General features: G+C 45.0%; 1 protein-coding gene across 1 annotated transcript in view; it reads left to right on the top strand.

Moving 5' to 3' along the window:
• The window catches only part of GPR142 (G protein-coupled receptor 142), a 276,410-nt gene that overhangs the window by 201,933 nt on the left and 49,918 nt on the right, over positions 1-24,559 (top strand). Inside the window, exons 2-3 of the mRNA XM_078654236.1 lie at positions 2,533-2,619; positions 13,746-13,900. Coding sequence (XP_078510362.1) covers positions 13,762-13,900 — 139 coding nt within the window. The 5' untranslated portion in view covers positions 2,533-2,619; positions 13,746-13,761. The remainder of the gene's footprint in view (positions 1-2,532; positions 2,620-13,745; positions 13,901-24,559) is intronic.

Genomic DNA, 24,559 nt, shown 5'->3' with positions numbered 1-24,559 from the left:
GTGGGGTGGAGCGCGGTGGGAAGTCGACAGATGATGGATTAGGTATAATTAAATAAATAAATAACACCTATTCCATTGTCCGTCGGCTCCTCCCGCTGTGTCCTGCCAAGCCCGACCACACTTACCGGTGCCTGCCACGGCTGTTTGTGCGACCGATGCAGCGCCACTTGTGCACTGACCAAGAGGGGGGACACTGACCTCAGGTCTGGCACTGATCTCAGGGGGGTACTGTGTTTAACATTACCTTTTGATTTAAAAGCACATGCTGCAGAGTTTCTTGCAATGCTAGTTTTCAGGCAGCAATTACAATGTCAATCTAACTCTGGTAATTAATGTTCCTGCTAGAGAGAGAGATTGGAGCTTTGTCTAGTGGCAGTTTTGACTCACTATAAAGTAGCGGAGAAGGTTAATATGCTGCAGCAAGGACCAAATCTGTATTCAATGTTGATACCTGAGTGGATAAGTAAAGTCAGCCTTTACAACACTTTAAAGCAAATGAAATGTGTGTGAGAGAGGGGCTATGGTGAGACGAGGGCACTTTTGCTGGGTGGTAGCGAGAGAATCCAAAGAGGAGGTCATAGGGGAGGGGGAGACTGTCGCACCAGGTGCCACCCGTGCCAAAGCCAGCCCTGAGCTGGCCTGGCTGCATTAGAACATACAAAGAGCCAGGGGCATGGCTTGACAGCAATAGAAAATGGCCGCTCACTGAGGGAGCTCGGTGGCTGCTCGGACGGAGTGGCAGCTTTTCCTGCAGACATCCGTCGCTTTGCTGCATATTAATGGAGTCCTTTCTGAGATGAAAGACTCTGGATGTCCTTTTTGCTACTTTTAAGGTCCGGATGAGTGTCTCCCTCATGGGAATTGCGACCGCCATTTTGTTTTTTCTTTAATTGGCTCGCATTTCAGTGAGAGTCAGAATCGGGAGCACTCAAAATGTGTTTTAAAACCCGACCATATTTCAGTGCCTAATATTCCCAGTACTAAAGGGACATTTTTATGACTAATTGGAGGACAAGGAACATGAAAGTCTACATTACTATTACATGTGAATTTACACTGCCTCAATTACACGCAGAAGCACTATGAATGACGTAGTATAAATTATCTACCACAGTGAGTCTGGGTTTGTTTTGGCAATTAGTTGAGGCTAGATTTAATAGTTTTGGATAGTACATTGTTGCCGTAGGCGATGCGCTGTCTCTTCACATGTGTTTTGATGCTCGTCATGGTCTTATGTCAAGCAGGAATGAACTATAAATGAGATGAGTCCATTATAGCTTACACATATTATCTAGTTTACTTGTCCTAATTTCTCTATTTTTCAAGGAACTTTTCTTTCAACTGCTACAACACATCCCTTTTGTGTTCAAATCCCACTCAGCATTTTATAGGGAGAACAAAATCTACTCGTTGTGTTACTGGTCCTTCTCTACCATTCTGCTCTTTGGCAGACCACAATCATTACTCTGCTCTTTCAGCAAATATGGAAAGCTCTGGAAGCAATTAATCTCTTTCCAAGAAGGAAGCATTAGTAGCATCATCTAGTATTCCGCTCGCCACCAACAAACTTACTCCTAAAATGACTACTTTGTCTATATTGACCTCTGGAAAGCGCATCAAAAAGGATCCTCCTTCACCTACCACATCTGCCCCACTAAGCACTCTAGATGTACTGCGTGAAGAAATACAGGCTCTTTGACCCTATGAGGAGGAAACCAATAAAAGGTTCCAAGCTTTGGACGACAAGTGGTCTACTATGGAGAATAGGGTTATGTAGATTGAACAGCAAGTAGATTCTGTTCAGGTTGTGGTGAACCCAGTTCCTTCAATGAAATCCAAAATCTTACTACTTAAAAAACACTTGGAGAATTTGGAGATCTGCAACAGGCATAATAACTTGCACATTTATGGTCTGGCAGAAGGCTTGGAAGGCTCAGACACCATTTCATTCTTCAAATCATTCCTTCCACAAGTGCTTGGTCTACCTAACTCTCCTATCCTTGAACAAACATTCAAAGAGCACATCTTTTAGGTCACATCCCAACCATGGCAGCCTCTTCAGCCAAACCTAGAGGAGTAATGATATACTTATTGGAATATACAGATTTATTGAATATCTTACAGGCAGCTAAGCTCAACGGCCGTATTTCATATTTCATGGCAAGGCTCTAATCTCTTCTTTGCTCAAGACTATGCCAAAGAAACAGTGGATCGGAGAAAGAAATTCCTGGATATGAGACCAGCACTTCGCACTCTCAATGCCAGATTTGGTCTCTTACACCCATCTCTTTTCAAAGTGACATATAAGAATGGAGCCACAAATTATAAAGATACTGCTTTACTACAACGGTTCTTGGAGCAGTGCAGAGAAGAATATATGGATATGTCTTGTCAAGCTACTGTTTAATCTTGTGATGTTATTGGTCTAAAATGTTCCGTTGCTCAGACATTGTTGTTTTTTGCTCTCGTCTAGTTAAGTTTCTTGGATTTCCCTATGTTATACTTACCTGTTATGTTTTTCTCTTTTATTAGGTGCGGTATTCCCTTCATACATATTTTCTGTTACCCTTGGTCTACTTGGATGATGTCCTCCCTTCCCGGTCCGCCCTGAGTTACCTGGTTAGTTGTGCCATTTTCCTCATGTGGCTTCACCACTCTCATTTTGTTCATGTTTTTTTGTAGTCGGTTATTATGTTTTCGGAATTTACGATATATGCTTTTGTTGTATTTGTCTCTTCTTCTCTTATCCAATATCTCTGCCTTTTTCAGATATTTTCTTCACCTCGCTAATGATTTTTCCTTTTTCCTCTTCTTTCTCCCTTTTCCAGCTTATACCTAGCTCTCTTCTCTCTTATTTTATCGATTTTCATAACTACTTATTTCCTCCTCTATGCTACTTATCTTTGTTGGTATGATTTTGCAAATTCTTTGCTAACTATTTTTACTTATATCATATTATTAACTTTTAGTTGTTTTAGTGATTGTTACATAATTTTTATGTTTTACCGATTAGTATGAATAGCTTGAATGGTTGTTTCATGGGCTGTTAAAGGTTTGGGTTCTCCTATAAAACGTCAACGGGTATTCTCTCATCTATCTAATTTATAATGTGATATAGCTTTATTACAGGAAATTCATGTTTTAGAAAAAGAAATTCCTGAACTTAAAAGGCAATGGGTTGGTCATGTTTTTGCCTCTCCCGGTAATCGTAATGGTGTAGCCATTTTATGTCATAAATGTCTTGACTTACAGAAGCCTCGAGGCCTTTTAATCTGTATGCACCTACTGCCCCAGATGTTGCTCTTTGGCCTACAATATTGTCTAAATGGATGTCTTTTCAAGATGAACTTGTTAGTTGGGGGGTTTGTAATTTGGTTATGGACCCTATTATTGACCGTAATTCTCAATCTAACTTTATTCTCTCCCCTATGCACTCCCATTTCACATCCACTATTAAACAAAGATCACTAGTGGATGTATGCCCATTATGCAATCCTACACTTCAAGAATACTCCTTCTTTTCTCCAGTTAACTCTTCTCAGTTTCACTTAGATTATCTATTTACTTCAAAAGCACTCACACAGCATATCATTATTTCTGATATTGGTTCCTTATTAAATTCTGATCATGCCCCAGTTGCTTTAGATTTAGACCTTCTTCCTCCTGTTCAGGGTACACGAAGATGGAGATTCAACAATTCCCTCCTATTAGACTTCAAGTTTACCCAACAATTAGAAACCTTTATCACCACTTTCTTTCTTGAAAATGAAACTCAACTCATGTCTCCACAGATTATCTGGGATGCTTTTAAAGCAGCCTCTAGAGACTTTATTATTTACTTTGTATCCCAGCTGAAGAAATCTTCTTTACTTACTTTGCAATCACGGCATGCATTAAACAATCCTTTTTCCACAAAAAATTCTAAAACCTGCTTGGATGAACTTATCAACTTTAAATTTTAATTCAACAAAATATCTACTGAAAACGCTAACTTGTTTCTGCTCAAATCCTCAGCCAAATACTATGGAGGCCAAAATAAAGCAGGAACGCTATTAGCCAGTTATCTCGAAGTTAAAAAAGAACGCACCAAAATTAGTTCTATCCTTTCTACTAAAAATCACATAGTTTACAAAAATGAAGATATTTTATCAGAATTCACTAAATTTTTTCAAACTCTATACACCTCTGAATCCTCAGTACCTCAGCAGGATCTACATCAGTACTTACCCTCTATTAATCCACCTTGTTCTGATCTGGATTTTTCAGTGTTAGATGAGGATATCCGAGAACTAGATCTCCTTACTGCTATTTGCTCTATTACACATGATAAAGCCCCAGGCCCTGATCGGGTCACGATTACATTTTATTTCTATTTTTCTCGAGCTCTTATTCCTAAATTTCCTCCCAAAAATCCAGTTGCTCTTTTAAAGATGCTTTGATGAACGTTCTTCCCAAGGAGGGTAAAGATCATACTATTTGTAAAAATGATAGAGCCATTTCTTTAATTAATTTGGACTATAAGATCTTTGCAGAAATTCTAGCTTTGCGCTTAGAGAAATGTTTACCTCTATTAATTGTTCGAGAACAATGTGGTTTTATTAAAGGTAGAGATATCTCGGACAACACTAGACTTTTATTTAATGTTCTTACCGAGGCCAAATCGTATAAAGATTATTTAGCAGTCATATCTTTGGATGCTGAGATAGCTTTTGATAGAGTCGGTTGGTCATATATTTGTTCTACTTTGTCCTGGTTTGGTTTTGGTCATAAATGTATAAATTATATCTCCCTATTACATTTTAGACCTTTCTCCTCCATTCTATCTAATGGCCTTATTTCATCTTTTCCTTTATATCGCGGGGTAAGGCAAGGTTTTCCTATTTCTCCTCTTCTTTTTATACTTGCTCTTGAACCCTTCCTGATTAAGATGTGTTCAGATTCTCAGATTACACGCTTTAAATATGGCTTCAATCAATTTAAACTTTCTGTTTATGCGGATGATAACTTGCTTTTTCTATTTCATCCTCAGACCTCGTTGCCAGCTTTCTTATCTGAAGTACAATCTTTTGCCTCTGTGTCTGGTTATAAATTAAATGGTGATGAATCTGAAATCCTCCCATTCAACAAATTATGCTTCTCTGCAGGCTATACCTCTTCGAGTTTTCGTTGGGCATCGGAGAAATCAAATACTTGGGTTAATGGTTTGAATCTTCCATTAAAGAATCCATGTTAATAAGTCTGAGAGAATTACAGATGCTCTTGAAAACTACCACGTCCAGATGTAATCCCATGTTTTTATCTTGGTGGGGCAGTCTTGACACTATAAAAAAAATGATGTGGTGGCTATAATACTTTTTTATATCTCTAATATTCCTGTAAATATTCCTAAGTCACATTTTAATACAATTTATTCTATTCTATCAAGATTTCTGTGGAATAATAAGATGTGCTTACATAAACTTAAACGACCAAACAATTGGGCGGTGTCAATTTCCCAGATATTCAAACCTATCATATAGCATTCTCTCTTAAACAATCCTGTCTATTACTCCAAGATGATAATGAGGATTTATCATTGCCGTTATGGACTACCATTGAAAACTATTTCCTTCATCCTTTCACTTTCAAATAATTTTTATCCTTTACACATTGCCCTCTGTCATTTTCTCTTTCCATTTTTAATACCAGCTGCAGAATTCTCCAACCTTTACTAACAAATAAGTGTGGGCCAAAAATCGGTTCCGCTCGTGGAATTTGCTGAATTTCTGCAAGTTCGCGATCCGCGAATCTCGCGAAATTGCCGAAAAATCCGCAAATCCTCTTGCGCCAAAAATTAAACCTTAACAGGAAGCACTTACAGATATAAATAAAGCAGGTGCCCGAGTTGAAGCTCAAATTCAGTAATGTTTTAATCAGCCCAAAACATTAGTGAGCACGGTCGAGGCTGGGCAAGTGTGCTTTAACCCCATATCTGCCGTCGAAAATTAGCTGTAATACTTGAGGGAGGTCTTTGAATCCATGAGTTTCTCGAGCGCACCCCGTGTAGTTCCTGTGACCAGGAGGATGTTTTCTCCTCACCTGCTGCCTTGTTCACTCTCTGACCCTTGATACACAAGAGGCATGTTGACATGCATAGAAGCCCCGCCCGTTTGGCCCCGCACCACACACTAGCGGTATCAATTGTCTTCCCACCCTTTCCCAACTATGATAGACAGCTCACTCAATGGACCTCGGTGCCTTTTGGCGCGATGGCAAAGTTACAAGCAAACATGGTCAGTGGAGACAAATCTTCTGGCCCTTTACGCAGCTGCAGTGTAGGAAAAGCACTATACATTTACCCAACGAGGTAGCACTTACAGATTAGCCAGTAGAAAGTACTCCAGTTGAGTAGAGTGCAAATCGCAAAAACATCTGCGAATTCGCGGATGTTTTTGTGATTTTGCGCGAATTCGTGGACCGCAGATCCGCAAAATTCGCCCATACTCACTTACAAATCACATTTCTCCCAAAGATCAATTTTCACATTCTTCAATTTGGTACAATAAACATCTTAAAATCAATAACAGAATTATTTTTGGAGAGATTGGTATGATAAAGGGCTCCCCTGGGTTCATCAACTTTATCAAGATAATGCTTGTATAAACTTCATAGTTGCTCAAGCACAATTTTCTTTACCTACTTCGTCTGCATCTAAATAAGCAGATTTAATTTCATTGATTTAATCAGTTTACAATCGTTTGGCACTCATTGATACCTTATCATATTCGCCTCCTACTGTCCTTTTTGTCTTGTCTCTCTCTCTATCCGCATCTCACGTTTATAAACATGTATCTTCTTTTCCAATTACTCGAGATAAGACGGAGGTGTAACTCTTATGGGAGACTGATCTCCAACTGCCCCTCTCTATTCATAACAGGAATAGGGTCTGGATTAAAATTAGGAAGTCTTCCAGGGCTGCTAACACCACCCAAACTTTATTTTACATCTACAACATAATCATACTGACTCCTGTCTCATTACATAAAATAAATCTTACTCTCGCTCTCTCATGCTGGTCCTGTAATACATCCCCAGCAGATTGACAACACATTTTATTTACATGTCCCCATGTTCATAACTTCTGGAAACAAGTTTGGAGACAAATCAATAATATCTTTCACACACTAGTCCCCTTCACTTTTGTTAATATATTTCTAGGTAGTGTATCTTCCAAATGGGAGTCACACTCAAATAATTTTCATAATATCAACCTACTCCTTACAGTTGCTTTCCAACAGATTACCAGGGCTTGGATAAATAACACCAATATTTCTTACCAATCCTGGTGGTATGGGGTTTGTTATACCACAGGCTAGATAGAGCGTACATCCACCCCTTCTCCCTTGCAATAAAATGAGAATACCTATGGTCACCTATTACTCCTTTTCTAGTTATTTCTGCAAATACTGCACAAACCCATAATCCCCAAGTTGAAGAAGTACCTAAATCCCCATGATTTGTTTTTAGTTGTCTATATAATAATTATTATTTCCTTTGTATCCGTCTTTCTTTCACTATGCAATTCAGTAGACATTAATAATTCTATAAGTGGTTATGTTAAAAATAATATTACATAAATGTCATTTCCTACACTCTTTCCTTCCCCTCTTTCTCTCCCACTCCCTTCCCATATCACCTTAACAGAGTATACAGTTAAGATTGTATTTCCTATTTCTGTGTTTTTATTACGATCTTTAATATTACATCAATAAACATCCTTTTCAAATAAAAAGAACATACACAGAGCCAGATGCCCCAATCCTTTGTTTGAGTACTATGGTAAAATAAGTCAGAACTTAGAAAAGGTCATGTTGGGCCCTTTTCATTTCATAAACTCGGACTTAAAAATCCAACTGAACATTTTCTTCAATGTTTCACAATTGTGGCTATTATTCAGTTAGTACATTTGAGAGGCTTCAGAATCTCAAGCTTTGGTGTTTCTTTCATTCTAGAGTTTAGACTCTACTTTAAAGAACATGTTTCCATTTTTTTTTAAAATAAGCCTATAATTTGAGTTTACAATTGCAAAATACTTTATAATACAGGTGAGTTTTATTCATTTTTAATATTCATAGTTAAATTCCAATCTCCTGAATTTGAGCGAATCTATGTTGTTGGATTTTCTTGTGCTCAACTGTACTGAGTGTTTCGTTTGTCTGCTATGAACCTTCAGGATACGGCCTTTGTCTTCATCCAAAGGAAGAGCAGTGTAACAGCTTGAACCATAGTTCCACCCTATGCACAGATGTTGTTCATCCTTATTTAAAAAAGACCTGAACTAACGCTTGCTATGTTAACTGACGTTCTCCTTAAATATTCACTCCTAGATAGGCAGGCAACTTTACATCAACAACATAAATACATAGACATTCAACCAAATACATCTATATAACAGATAGCCGGATAGCTGGCCAGCTAGACAGACAGACAGACAGACAGACAGACAGACAGATAGATAGCTAGATAGACAGACAGATAGATAGATAGATCACACTGCCTCACATCCGAACACTCAGTTCGCTCAGATGCATTACGGCAAAACTTACTTCGGTAAAGGTCTTTCATACTCACCCGTGTTGGAACATTGCTGTGTATCTCTAGATAGGTGTTTCAGGATAGTTCTCAACTATTTGATCTAGTTGCGGGAACCAAACTCTCTCTCTTAATGTTCTCTTGGTGGCAACTGCTCCTCTATGACCTTCATGTGCCAGGTTAACCACTCCTTGACGTAGCTGTCTCGGGATGACTATCCGATGGTCCCTCAGCAAGAGCCCCTTTGAGGTGGTTGACAACTCATCCCTGACATGACGGAAGGCTTGCATTTCCTGACGTATTTGTGGGTCTTTCATTTCGTCCTCGCTCTCATGTCTCCATCGATGTGTGCGCAATCGGCGCATTACTTTCTGGAGGATGTTGTCTTGGGCCGTAGCATCCTTGATTGCTTCTAGAGGAACTGCGGGCGGTCGGGCCACACCTACCACGAAGTGTATGTACTCTTCAGCCAGCGATGAGCGCGATTCATTGGATGCCTGTGGGTGTCTGGACATGTAGTCCGCCGGATTCTCACCCTTCCCGGGTTTGTGAATGATTGTGAAGGTGTACTCCTGCAATCTCAGACCCCATCTCTCAATGCGGGGTGGCATCTTGGCCTTGGGGTTGCCAAAAATGGTGACAAGGGCCTGGTGATCCGTGATCATGGTGAAATGTTTGCCAAAGATGAATACATGGAAATGTTCACATGCCCACACGACCGCTAGGCTCTCTTTCTCAGGCTGAGAATAGGCCTTCTCAGTATCAGAGAGGCTGCGGCTGGCGTATGCCACGATGTGGCGTCGCTCAGTGTCGTTGTCATATTGAGCTAAAATGGCGCCCAGACCTACAGGACTGGCATCCACCGTTATTTCCGTCTTCCTTTTTGTATTGAAATAGGCCAGATTATCCGCTGATTCCACTGCTTGCTTGATTTCTTGGAAGGCCCTCTCACACGAGGGGCTCCACACAAACGGTTTCCCCTGTTTCGTGAGAGCACGAAGGGGGTGACTGATCGTTGCATAGTCCTTGATGTATCTGGAGCAGTAACTGGCCATGCCCAGGGATGATCTGACATCGCTGACATCTTGAGGGCTCTTGGTGGTGTTGAGTGCAGTCACCTTCTCGGGGTCAGGCTTCATTCCAGCCCCTGAAAAGACATGACCAAAGAACTTGAGCGTTGACTTGTGGAACTCGCACTTGTCTTTGTTCAACGTTAAATTCGCTTCCAGGAGAGCATGACATACTCAATCCAGGGCTCGATCATGTTCATGGGTATTTTATCCATACACCAGTATATCGTCACTGTAATTCAGGGAGTTCGGGATATGCCTGATGGTTTGGTGTATCACTTCTTGAAAAATTTCCGCTGCGGAAGAGATTCCGAAACTTAGTCTTTTGTAGCGGAATAAGCCCAGATGAGTTGCGAATGTTGTGATGTATCTCGATTTTTCATGTAACTCTAACTGATGATATCCCTTGTTGAGATCTAACTTTGAGAACACCCTGGCTCCATTTAATGCCGCTATCATGTCGCTCAGGTGAGGCCCTGGATGTCGTTCCCGTTCTATTGCTGTGTTGGGAAGCCTCATGTCCACACATAATCTCACTTTCTCAGGGGTACCCTTTTTGGGGACGATCACAACTGGGGACACCCATGGTGTGGGACTATCCGTTTTCTCAATAATGTCTGCCTGAAGCAGTTCCTGAATCTCGTCCTCCACTGGCTGCTGTAGGTGAAAAGGTACTCGCCGTGGGTGTTGAGCAATAGGTCGCACTTGGTCATTTATGTGTAGGCGAATCAGGCACTTGTTCATTTTGCCAAGTCCATGGAAGAGCTTGGGAAACTTCCGGACAATATCTGGATTGTCATGTACTCGGTATAATATTTCGACCAGTCTGAGTCTCTCCGCCGTGGGCAAACTGAGGAGACAATCAGCCTCCGGTCCATGAATGACGTGAATATATGCTTGAATTGCTGTGGACTCATGTTTGAGCGTCATTGCCAAGACAGTGAAGTGTTTTTTTCGCCATCCAGGTGAACACTCTGACGTGAGCAGGGCTCAACGCAGGCTGCGGTCTCATCTTGTTGTATTCAGTCACAGCATATAGTTTAACGATGCCCCACTATCAAGTACAAATTTGGTGGCATGAGTCCCCACTTCAATATCCAGCGGAGGATATTTTTTTAGTTGATCCGGGTCAGCCACCATGCAGACGTATTCGTCGGTGTATGTCGTCTCTCGAGAACTTGACCTTGATTCCCTTGATAATGATCTTCTGGTCCGATGAGAGCTGTGAGACCCTCTGCTGGAATGTGACAAGCCAGAAGACGACACTGCCCTGTCTTGCACGGCCTTTGCGTGGTGTCGCCTTTCATCCGTCCGAGATCTGGTTTTCTCACTCTTTCTCTCTGTGTTGTACACTCCACACATGGCCTCGAAATGGTTCATGCGCCCTCATTTCCGGCACTGTTGTTCCATCGCTGGACAGGTGTCTGTATGTGGGAAATCATACCCACATCAATAGCATTTCCTTGGACGTTCTGACTTTGTGGTGTAGCTCGATCTCTTTCCTCTCCTTCTTGATTTGTGGCGTTGATGACTCCGATGTGTGTGTCTAGACGCTGGACGAGACCTTCTCTGATGGTCGCCGGATCTTCTCTGAGGGCCAGAGCTTTGAGTCCAGTACGCCTGCTCCTTTTTCTCGCCCCGTCCTATCTCCATGATCTTCGCGTGCTCTTCTGCCTGGTCATGCAATCTCGTCATCTCCTCAATCTCGTCGAGGTTATGACTCTTTCTCAGCAGTCGCCTGCGATGGGTCTCTGAGTGACAACCATCGATGACTTTCAATCGGATGGCATCGTCAGTTGAAAAGGAGTCAAAATTGCAATACTGTGATAGTCGACGCAGTCGTGAGATGAAAGTGCTCATCATTTCCTCTTTATCTTGGCGTGCCTGATGAAACACGTACCTCTCGTAGTCCACATTTCTTTTGTGTACAAACTTTCTGTTGAGTGCATCACGTACTTTATCATATGTCCCTTTATCATCTGTCGGTAGTTCTTTGATCACCTTCCCAATCTCTTTACCAACAAGATTGCGGAGTGCAATTAGTTTGTCTGTCTCCTGTGACTTTCAACCCTTCTAGGTAATCTTCAAAATCTTCCAGCCACTCCTGCCACCGAGGTCCCATGCTTCCGCCCGCCACTAGCGTCAATGGTTCCGGGGGGGTGTAAATGCGAGATGATGAGCACGGCAGGAGCAGCTACGGCCGCGGCTGCACCACCTCCGTTTCGAGTGGGTGAAGTTGACATGGCTGGACTAACGTGGTAACAACACACTCGTGTTCTTCAAGGGTGCTCGCTTTTGCACTCGCCAATGCTTATCTGGCAATTATTACTTGTCCTTGCACTCACCAGTGCTTGTTTTGTATTGGTCAATGCTTATTTGGATTTTGAACTGCTTGTCCTAGCTTCACACGTCAGATGCCTGACTTCAAGATGGCCGCTCATGCACTTCACAGGGGATGTCCTGCACAGCCGCCTGACTCTAAGATGGCCGCCACACATCACCCACGAGGTTTGACTCCTCAGTCATTCTGCAGCTCACTCGGTCTCATGGGGCACTCACCGAGAGTCTCTCGTTCACACAGCAGGGATTGGCAACTCAGCTTCCACTTCCGAGCCACTTTCACCGTCCAGGTAGGCCAAGAGCAAGCTCCGATTTTGTTCGTCTGCCGCGTGCCGTTCCTCACGCATCAGGGGTGAGACCCGATGTTGTTACTTTCTTCCGGCGCCTCCACGTGTCGCTGACTTCGTCTGGCGCTCCTCCACTCCTTCAGGACACTTCAGGAGGACTGCGGTGGGCTCTCAGTACCTTCTCTGGGGCGCAGTCCACAGGGCGCACTCGCGATTTCTTTTGGCGCAAATTAGCGTGTCGGGTGCCAGAAAGGCAGCGCTGCACTTGCGCTGTTTCACTGGGGCTCTACACGATCGCCAGATCGTGGGGCAGCTCCTTTACCACTGGCCTAGTGCTGTAGGCGGCGGCTTCCTCGGGGCACACGTGTCCTGCAGAAGAACTTTCCTTTCATCGGGGTGCCCAGGGACAGGACACTTCTTCTTGGGTTCTGGGGATGATTACCTTTCTATCCCACCCTCGTCGCCAGTTGTCATGTTGTGACATGAATAACGACATACAAAGTAATTATCTTTAGAGGAGCTTTATTATCTGCTTCCTTCTTCGTGCCTGTCCCTACTCTATCTGCCCCTTTCCTGTTCTCACTCCGCCTCTTCCCCCAGCCCCGAAACTCCTCCCATCCCAACTACTAGACTGTGCACTACATTACACCTGTGACACCTTCAGTCCGTTTTGGTATTTCAGACTACATGGCTTTGACTTATGGGACTCGCAATAATAGTTTCATCTATATATAGATTTAAGATCCCCATCATTCAAAGTGCTACTTGGCAAAAACTTAGTACTAGCCCAAGGTGTGACACGTGCTCACTTGCATGCACATGTCCACGTGTCCCCAGTGTACGTCACCGTGTGCACCTGATGCTCATCCCTCTGGTCCTCTTTTTCCCTGGACTATGCATCACCTGGCGCTCTCATGGTGCCCGGGACCCATCGCTTTCATCTCAAGCAGGACTCACCTGGGGCATGTCACCCGGCGCTTCTTGCGGTGCTCCGAGCCCTTGAAAGGGTCGTCCATGTTATGATCCGGCAGGCAGTGTATCTTACAGACCTGCTCACAGCAGCTGGTTGTATCTGTATTAAACGATAGTCAGATGTCGACCCAAGGATCTCCTAATAATCATGTTCTGTCAGAAAAGTGCTTGTCTCCACCAGACCTGTCTGCTTGCCACAACTTTCGCAATCGGTGCAAAGGTCCTCCTGCAATAGATGTCAAGAAAACTACATTTGCAAACACGTTAGATAAATCCACTTAGCTGTTCCTTGTAGGATATGATGTATTAGGAGGTGCTGCCCTGGGGTGAGATGAAGACGTGCAGTGAAAAAGTAAGAACAAAGCATCTTTGAGGACATTGAAGCACTTTGAATCAGCACTGCCCACACCGAGCTCAAGCTACTGAGACATGAATTGAATTGAAACAAGGTACAGTGAATACATACCCCAGTATCTCATTCCTTTCTTCTTGCTTTTGCCCTTAGCTCGTGGTGCACCAGCATGATTCCAGTGCCCAACGACACCACCCCGGCTCCAGCGGACAACACAGGGGTGTCAGATGAGTCGGAGAGGTCACCGTGCATGGTAGGACTGATCCCAGTGGTTTACTACAGCGTCCTGCTCTGCTTGGGGCTGCCAGGTAAGCCTGCCCTACATCAACATTGCACATGCAATGGGGGTGGGAAACTGTGCCGCATAAATCCTCAGTGCGGGTGTGTGGCGTGCAAGGGTGGGCATCCAAAGTCCCCCCACACATATAGAGAACTTCATCCAGTGGTCAGAGCATTCGTTAATGTCATGGCAGATGCATTCAACCACGAGTCACAGCTCTCCTATGACTCTCAGTGTCATCTTAGTTAAGAACATGGCATGAGTGAATGCTTCAGCTTTCATTTCACCCTTTGAGTAGAATCAGTTACGCATGAAACACGCTCCACAAACTGGAACACAGACACGTCTGAGTCTATTGCCAATCCAGAGATGTAAAAGGTTTGTCAACATGGCTGCGTCTTTACACATACATCACCCCAGGCGTTAATGAGCTTTAGATGCCTGCCTCAATAGGAGTAAAGTACCATGGCCATGGACATCACACATGGGGTTTCTTACCAGGCTCACAGTGCCTTGTTCTCTAGCTGAACCCTGCTGAATTAGTCCACTCCATAGTGGTCATCCGCGAGGAGGTGGACTTAAGCGTAGTATACGAAGGAGAAGTGTCTTATGCCAGTTTATTGTAAGCGCTGTGCTTCTCTCAGCCTTCAGTTTGTTTACACACTGGCAGTTATGTCTCCTTGTACGAGGGTGTCTGGGTTATAGAGGACGAAATGCCTTCTTAAGGAAAAGGTAGGGTTTTCCATTTTCAGTGTTTATTTTTGGTAATTTCTAGTGGGTGTTTTTCAGTGTTGCCCAGGTTCTGTAAATTAATGGCCATCAATGTTTATAAAGTTCAGCGCTGGGAATGCAAAAAAATAAGTCAGGGATGTTGCTTTCCATTGTTTGCAAAATATATTCACTACAACGTTTTACAATATGGCCATTTAAACATGAGGTGCTATGCACGAGAGTGTTCACTATTTTTACAAGTAACTTAGATTCTCGCAGGCAATGACACAACACCTTTAAGATCATGAGGAAGCCAATATACAGCCCTGGGCCCCCCTCTCCTGGATGATGACAACGCCCTGCCGTGTGGAGTTACTGACTGCTCTCTGGAGCAACGACACAGTGCCTTGAGTACTGTTGTTTGACTCCGATGGCTTAAAATATGGCTATAGCTCTTCCCCTCAGACAAATCACCAACACTGGCTGCATCACCAGGCCTGCATCATCACCGATATCTGAAACACCGCCTATCAAGCAGAAGCAATGGACCCCTTTCCCTACATTGGTGAAAAATTAACACTATCAGGAAGCCAATGCAGCACAAAAAGCAACTAAATCAAGGGAAACAAGCTTTGGCAAAGCCAATAGGTCTTGCCTATGCAAGAACGATTGGCTTTGCCAATGTATTTTAGCCATATTGTACAATAGTGTGGCTGCTGTTCAGCATGGCTAAATGTTAGTGGGTTAAATGAGAGTGTGTGGAGTGTCGTAAGTAGAGTAGAGTGGAGTGTTATGGAGTGGCGCAGATTGATGTTGAGATGAGTGGTGTAGAGTAAAGTGGAGTGTCATGGAGTGGTGTGGAGTATTGTGGAGTGGTGTGGAGGGAGTAGAGTGTTGTACAGAGGAAGGGGATAAAGTGTCAGAGTGGTGTAGAGTGTTGTAGGATGGAGTGGCATAGAGCATCGTGGAGTGGTATTGAGCAGAGTGAAGTAGAGTGTTGTAGATTGGAGTGGCATAGAGCGTTGTGGAGTGTTGTTGAGCAGAGTGGAGTAGAGTTTTGTAGAATGGAGTGGCATAGAGCATCGTGGAGTGGTGTTGAGCACAGTGGCATAGAGAGTGTGGCATAGAGTGTTGTAGAGTAGAGTGGCATAGAGTGAAGTAGATTGTTGTAGAATGGAGCGGCATAGAGTGGACAAGTGTGGGAGAGTGAAATTGGCAAAGAGAGGAGTAAAGTGTTGTAGAGTGGTGTAGAGTGGAGTGGTGTGGCGTGGAGTGGAATAGTGATTATACCATAGAGTTGAGTAAAGTGGCATAGATGGAATGGCATAGAGTGTTATTGAGTGGAGTAGTGTTCTGGAGTGGCATTGAGCAGAGCAGATTGCTGTGGAGTGGTATAGAACGGAGTAGAGTGTCATAGAGTAGAGTAAACAAAATGGGTAGAGAGTCAATAAATGGAGTATGTAGTGTCATAGAGTGGAGTGTTGTAGAGTGGCCTAAAGTGTAGTGGTGTAAATTACAGTGTTGCAAATTAGATTGGCACAGAGTGCAGTGGATTTGAGTGCATTGGTTTTGATTAAAGTGGTGTCAATTGCATTGGTGTAGAGTAGAGTAGAGCTTAGCTGCACTGTTCAAACAAATTGTAATTGTTTTACCCTGCTGATTCAAGAAGTGGCGGTAATCTTCCTCCAGCCCCCCGCTTGACTAACTAAGCGCTATCGACTCACCCTGATACTCGGATCACCCTCAGCCGATTTGGGCGCTGAGACAGACGAGCCTCGGCCAGGTAGAATCGACTTTGGCGGCCATCTTGGTTTGGGGCAGCGTTTCCACGCTCTCTATTGGCCACTATAAAAGGATATCCCTGACCAAGCAGTCCAATTCGCTGTGCATTTAAATCCCTCCTGAGGCGGAAGCCGGGAGGTAGTTGTTTTATTTGTTTGATTGTTATTACTTTCTGCACTTTTTAAAAACCTCGCTGAATTCCCAGCTTTTAATCCCACTGCACTCGGCTTGAACACAAAGCTTAGCTGCACTGTTCAAACAAATTGTAATTGTTTTACCCTGCTGATTCAAGAAGTGGCGGTAATCTTCCTCCTGCCCCCCGCTTGACTAACTAAGCGCTATCGACTCACCCTGATACTCTGATCACCCTCAGCCGATTTGGGCGCTGCGAGAGCCGAGCCTCGGCCAGGTAGAATCGACTTTGGCGGCCATCTTGGTTTGGGGCAGCGTTTCCACGCTCTCTATTGGCCACTATAAAAGGATATCCCTGACCAAGCACTCCAATTCGCTGTGCATTTAATCCCCTCCTGAGGCGGAAGCCGGGAGGTAGTTGTTTTATTTGTTTGATTGTTATTACTTTCTGCACTTTTTAAAAACCTCGCTGAATTCCCAGCTTTTAATCCCACTGCACTCGGCTTGAACACGAAGCTTAGCTGCACTGTTCAAACAAATTGTAATTGTTTTACCCAGCTGATTCAAGAAGTGGCGGTAATTTTCCTCCTGCCCCCCGCTTGACTAACTAAGCGCTATCGACTCACCCTGATACTCGGATCACCCTCAGCCGATTTGGGCGCTGAGACAGCCGAGCCTCGGCCAAGTAGAATCGACTTTGGCGGCCATCTTGGTTTGGGGCAGCGTTTCCACGCTCTCTATTGGCCACTATAAAAACGGAAGGCAATGCCTCCGCGCAGCGGACGCGATCAGCGGACGCGTCGGACCTGCGCCGGAGTCGTGCCAGAGTCCTGCCCGTCTGCGCCAGTCCGCGACCTGGATGTGGCCGCAGACGCAAGCACGGTCTCTCACAGCGATTCCTCAATCACCATCTCCTACGATAGTGCTACGCTTAAGACTCTGAAGCCCAAACACTGTATCCCAGCACCTATTTTACCTCAGGCTTTTACCCCCTGTCTACCTTTCACATCTTGTAGTCCAGGACAACCCATTGATGATTCACGGCATGAATGCCTCATGTCCCAGACTACTATTAACTCTTTATCAATAAAGTCTGGTATGATTAACTGCCGCTCCCTAGTAAAACACTCCCTCGACATTGCCCAAACCCTGGAAGAGGAAAAGTAGGACCTCCTATTCTCTTTTTTTTGTAAACCTTTATTTCCACTTAAGGCAAATACAATATCAGATCCAGAATAATCACAGCAAGTAATCAGTACAGAGACGGTCAGTGCAAAGCAATGAAGCCAAACATATGCAACATTCCGCCTCCTCACTGCCCTATCGAAGGCCAGGATAATGTCCGCACCACATTGGTGCCAGGATATAAGAGGTTTCTTTTAAAAGTTTTTAAGGAAGAGCAGGATCCGATGTCGTACAAACCAATAATGCCAAAACAAGGGGATATCAGTAAGCAGGATATTCACAATCAGGACCATTGCAGGCAGGGCGTTGGCACTAACGCACATTAAACAGGATAGACAGTAAATAGTACATTACGCCCCCCAAAGCAGCACACGCCCGCTGTAGCTGAGAACTTTATGATACCATCCATCCTTGTAATTTGAACCATAGGAACATACAGCAAGCCCCCTACCACTCGGAATCCCAAAGGATAGAAATAAGAGAAAAGAAAGGAAAAAGCCAAGCAGAACAAGAGAGAAAAAGGGGCCCTAGAAACTGAAATAGGGAAAGAAAACAGAGAATACCCCTCCCCTAACCCCCCACCCTGCACCCCTGCCTCCGGCTACGGCCTCCCCCTCAGCAGCGTGCCTGTCGCCCATTGCATGGAACCCGAAATTTAGAAGAAAGAGAAAGAGAACTACCACCCACCTAAACTAAAAGAAGAACCCAGGAGAGGGAAGAAAGAAAGGATGAACCCCGAGGTCTATGAAAGGGAAAGAAAGAGAAGGAGAGGAACAGGGGGTTCTAATCTATAACTACTAGGAAAGAAGTGAAAAACGGAGAGGAGCCCCCTAGCAAACCCCCGGCATCTCCCTCATGCAAGAATTATGTGTGCACAGGATGTAAACTACATTTGCTCAAGTCAGTACAATAGAACAATTCACTAGGTACAGAGTCAGCCCACTTTGACATTAAGGAAAACAATATGGCGCCCATCCCTCACGAACCCATAATCAGCAAATATCAACACGGAGGAAACAGCATTTATCCTTGTCCAGTCTTGCTCATACCGCGATGGCCCACCAAATTATCGCACTCTAAATCCATAGTCATAGGGAATCGGAATACCAAAGCAAACCCAAAAAGCAGCAAGTCCGCAGTGCGTCGATGTGACCGGACCTCAGCCAAGCCCATTCCCTGCCAGTACGATGGTCCCAACCTGGCACAAAAACATGACTGCCACAGTTCGATCGGCAAAATAGAGCAGGGGGAGAATGTCTCAAAGTCCAAGCGCGGCTGGAGCAGAACCAGAGATACCAACAGCATGACATGGAGAGAAGTTCCATCGCTCGGTTCCAGGCTAAGGCCCACAGATAGTCCCAGGTCTCCGACATCACTAACTGGAGATGGCTCGAGAGTATGTGTCTCGGACTCATCGGTATCGGTGTCTGACGTCATATTGTTGCATCTGGGTACTAAATAAGGCAGCTCGATGTGCGTCCACGAACCATCCGGTCTCATTCGCTCCGCCGCAGAAAGCACATCATCCATTTTACTCCCCAGTGATCGGGCCCCCCTTTTGACATGCTCTCTGTTTCCATATGGTGCGCATTAGGTCGGGTCTCGGTCTTCCAGAAGCTGCACTCTGCTCCCCTCCGGGGCAGCACCATCCTGGATCGGGGCCGAGACACACGCAGTGGGGCATCGGGCGTCATGGAACCAACATCAGGGCCGCCGAAACCGTTAAAGTGCAACCAAATCGCAGCCACCGGTGGAATCAGCACTGTTTGGTCGCGGCTCGGCAAAAATTCGGGATTCTCCCGCCGGTAGCGGGACGGGGTCTCCTAACACTCCCCGGCGGCAAGCGAGCAAAGGTCCAGCAAATATACACTTACTCAGGGGCACAAAGACAGGCTTATCCCGGATTCCTGCCCCCAATCGATCCGAGTGAGTGTGCCAAGAATCGGCCGTTCCTTTTCGCGCCGGAGCCGACCGGCCCTTCCCTGCCACAGGTGGCCGCTGTTGTTCGCTCGGTGACCGGCCCTTCAATCTAGTCGAGTCCCCAGTCTTTGGGCTGCCGCGGGCCGCAAACGCCGTTGGCTGTTACTCCCCGTAGGAAGCAGGCACGAACCTCGGGATTGCGCCATAAGTAGCCGGAACTGTTCATGTACCCGTGTGTACCATTGTGAATCAGGATATCAAGCAGAATGTACACCCGGGAGGAGATGGTGCTCGGAGCCGAGGGGCTGGGCGGCCATCTTAGACGCCGGCTTGGCTCCTCCCCTTGGGACCTCCTATTCTTAACTGAGACCTGGTTAGGGGACGAAACCATCCCCGCTATACACCTAGCCATACCTCCCGGCTATTGTATACTTTGCGCTAATCGACAGGGCTCCCACCCTGGAGGCGGAGTTGCCATAATATACACATCTCACTGGAATATTTCTTCCTTTCCTTACATACAACTGGAACGCATTGAAGCACTCCCCTTTTGTATTAAAATAGCAGCCAATTTCACCTTCTCTGGTCTTTTAGTTTATCGCCCCCCAAACTCTAAAACATCCCATCTACCCGTATTCTTAGATTATGTTCTGCAAGCAACATCGCGCTATGCAAACTTTACCCTCCTTGGGGATTTTAATCTCCACGTGGATAATCCCTCGGATTCCACTTCTTCCAATTTTCTATCCACTTTATCAGACGGAGGACTAAACCAACTCATTTGTAACCCCACACATAAAGCCGGTCACACTCTTGACCTAATCTGTACCAACTTGGACAGACTAGCCATAAGTGATCCTTTCCCGGTTATCTGGTCTGACCACTTTTTTATTCCATTTTCGTTTTCCCTGCACCGCCAAGATCGTCACATACGCCCGGCTAAACTACAGGGCAGAAACTGGAGTAAGATCTCCCCTGATAGCTTTGCCACCCATCTTCCCCCTTTCCATCCTTTGGATACGATCTCTGACCTAGACGCCAAATTGACTCATTTCAACGGCTGGATCTCTTCCGCCATTGACCTCCTCGCCCCTATTAGGCCCATCAAAACCTACCGCTCTGCCCCTTCTGCTCCCTGGTACTCCGATGAACTCCGAAAATGCAAATCGGCATGTAAGCGCCTTGAGAGACGTTGGAGAATAACTTACTCTCCCGACCGCAAATCTCTCTATAAATCCGCTCTAAAAGATTATAGGAAAAAAATAATAGAACACAAAAGAACTTTCTTGGAAGAAAAAATCAATCGCTTACAGGGATCATCCAGGGAAATATTTGACACAGTCAGAACTTTTACCGACCCCCTGGCTCTCAAACGACCCCCCTTGGTGTCACAGACACTTTGCAACAGTCTCTCTAATTTTTTCGAAAATAAAATTGCCACCATATACGACTCCTTCCCTAGCAATACTAACCTAGATAAACGTACAACCAATACTGCCATCATTGGATCTGATTGTACGTTTTCCAACTTTCAAGAGATTACCTTAGATCAATCCCTTAAAGAACTCCTAAAATGCAAATCCGGATCTCCCCTTGATCCTTGGCCTGCCAAGCAATATAAATCATTGGCACCTATTCTTAACCCCATTCTGAATAGGATATGGAACGACTCGCTGCATACGGGAATCTTTCCAGATTCATGGAAGCATGCTCGGTTAGTCCCCATAATGAAGAAGGCTAATGCAGACCCCAGTGAACCTTCCAACTACAGACCAATCTCTCTCTTACCAGCCCCTGCTAAAGTGCTCGAAAAACTTGCTCAGCAACAACTAGCAGGTTTTTTAGAAACATCTGGTGCCTATCACGACTCTCAGCACGGTTTTAGACCAGGGTATAGCACTGAGTCGGCGCTAATTGAGATGGCAGACGCCGTACGCTGGAGGATGGACGAGGGATCAAGAGCGGTGTTGGTGCTGCTTGACTTGTCAGCAGCATTCGACACCGTCTCCCACTCCCTACTCCTGGACCGCCTACAATCCAAAGGCATCCAGGGTACGGCCTTAAATTGGATTGCATCCTTCTTGTCCAACCGGACGCAGGCAGTGTTTACCCCTCCCTACACCTCGGACAGCCGTCCACTTCGGTGGGAAGTCCCTCAAGGCTCCTCACTGAGTCCCCTCCTATTTAATGTTTATTTTTCACCCCTTGCTGATATCATCGCTCAAACTGGAATAAAGGCCACTTCCTACGCTGATGATATTCAACTATTATTCTCGTTCAATAGTATCACCCAAACAACCTTTGACCGATTAAAAAACTGTTTACGCACAATTGCCCAATGGATGGACAATAACTTCCTCAGGTTAAACACAAGAAAAACAGAGGTTTTATTTTTCCACCAGCCGTCCCCACTGGATCCCAACATCTGGTGGCCTCTTGATTTGAGTGCACCACCCAAGCCGAAAGACTCGGTGAAAAACTTAGGGGTCAGATGGGACTCTAACCTCTCATTTCAACAACAAGTACACACAGTCTCTGCAGCATGCTTTGCCAAAATTAGGATGGTGAAAAAATTCATCAATTTTCTACCTAACAACAGCAGGAAGATCATCGTCCAGGTATTGATCACCTCGCATCTGGACTACGCCAATGGCCTGTATACCGGACTGTCTGTTGGTCTATGCCATCGACTACAGACAGTCCAGAATGCTGCAGTACGACTGGTTGGTGGCATTCCCCTACGTGAGCACATCTCGCCCCACCGCCGTAAACTTCATTGGCTGCCTATACAAAAAAGGGCAGAATTTAAAGCACTGGTACTGGCTCACCGTGCAATGAGGGGCAAGGGCTCTGCTCACCTCTCCACCTGCCTCACCCCTTACAGCAATACCAGGTCCCTTCGTTCTACTTCAACAAATCTCCTCACCATTCCCAGATTCAAAAAATCCCGCCCAGGCGGAAAAACCTTTCAAGTATGCACCTCTGCCCTCTGGAACAAGTTACCAAATTCTCTCCGGATGATCCAGGAAGAACCCCCATTCCGGAAAGCCTTAAAAACTTACCTGTTCTGTTGAACATTCCCCCCTTAACATAACATCTAACTCAGCTTAAATTCGCACAGGAGCGCCGGGACACCCCGTTGGGGTAACTGTGCGCTATAACAAAATACACTAAATAATAATGAATAATAATAGAGTGGCAAAGAGTGCAGTGCCTTAGAGAAGAGTGCAATAAAGTAGAGTAGATTATTTCAGAGTAGGATAAAGTGGTATGGAGTGGAAGGGTTCAGGGTAGAATGGAGTGGTTCAGGGTAGGTTGGAATGGAGCGGTGCAGGGTAAAGTACATGGGTGTTGAGTAAAGTGGTATAGAGTGCAGTGGTGTAGAGTAGAGTGGATTGAGGGCAGCGGAGTGCACTGGTGCAGAATAGGTAACAGTGGTGGAGTGATGTAGATTGCATTGGTGTAGAGTGCATTGACATAGAGTGGAATAGAGTTGAGTGGTGCATAGTAGAATGCTGTGGCATAGATTGCAATGGCACGGAGTAGAGTGGTGCAGAGTAGAGTGGTTCAGAGGGCAGTAGCATATAGTACAGTTGTTCACAGTAGACTAGAGTGGTGTAGAATGCATTGACTCACTGGTGTAGAGTGCAGTAGCATAATGTGGTGCAGAGTAAAGTGAAGTAGAGTGCAATGGTGTAAATTGAAGTAGAGCGCAGTCCTGCAGAGTATGGTGTAATGGAGTGCAGAGACACAGAGTATAGTGATGCAGAGTAGTATGGTGCAGAGAGCAGAGGTGCAGAGAACAGTGGTGCAGAGTACAATTGAGTGTCATAGCATGCAGTGGCATAGAGTACAATGACATAGAGTGTTGCAGAGTAGAGTATAGTGGCGTAGAGTGCAGTGGTGCAGAGTAGTTGGCGTAGAGTGTATGGTTGTAGAGTGTAGTGGCGTAGAGCATAATGGTGTGGAGTGGCATATATTTCAGTGGTGCAGAGTAGAGTGTTGTAGAGTGCAATGGTGTAGAGTAGAGTGCATTGGTGTAGAGTGCAGTGGCACAGAGTGATGCAGATTAAAGTGAAATACAGTGAAATAGTGTAGAGTAGAGTGGTGTAGCGTGCAATGGCACAGAGTTTTACAGAGTAGAGTATTGTGGCATACAATGTAGTGGTGCAGAGTAGATTGATGTAGAATGCAGTGGCTGGAGTATAAAGTGGTGTAGAGTGCAGCAGCGTAGAATAAAGTAGTTAGAAGTGGCGCAGGATAGATTGCAGAGGCATAGAGTAGATTGTTTCAGATTATAGTGCAGTGTTATAGAGTGCAGCAGTGCAGAGTAGATTCGAGTGGCTTAGAAGGGATTGGCGTAGAGTGCACTGGCGTAGAGTAAAGCAATGCAGAGTGGTGTAGAGTGTTGTGGCATAGAGTGCAGTATGGTGGCATAGTATAGAGTGGTTTAGGGTAGAGTGCAGTGGCATAGAGTGCAGTAGAGGAGAGAAAAGTGGGGTAGAGTGTAGTGTTGCAGAGTAGAACAGCATAGAGAGAAGTGGCGTAGAGTGGAGTGGTGCAGAGTGTAGTGGTGTAGAGTGCATAGGTGTAGAGTGGTGCAGCGTAGAGTGCAGTGACATAGAGAAGACTGCCATAAAGTGCATTGAAATGGAGTGTAGTGACGTAGAGTGGTGCAGTGTAGAGTATAGTGGTGGAGAGTTCAGTGATAAAGAGTAGATTGGCATAGAGTGCAGTGACGTAGATTGCGTTGGTTTTGAGCAAAGTGGTTTAGAGTGGAGAGGCACAGAGTAGAGTGCAATGGTGCTGAGTAGAGTGTAGCAGTGGCAAGTAAAGTGGCATAGAGTAGATTAGTTTAGAGTAAAGTGGAGTGGTGCATGGCAGAGTACAGTGGAGTGGAGTAGAGTAGAGTGGGGTAGAGGGCAGAGTCGATTAGAGAGAAGTATAGTGGATTTGC

This window comes from Lissotriton helveticus, chromosome 7, assembly GCF_964261635.1.
Source record: "Lissotriton helveticus chromosome 7, aLisHel1.1, whole genome shotgun sequence".
Lineage (NCBI taxonomy): Eukaryota > Metazoa > Chordata > Amphibia > Caudata > Salamandridae > Lissotriton > Lissotriton helveticus.
This window is presented reverse-complemented; position numbering and strand designations above follow the sequence as displayed.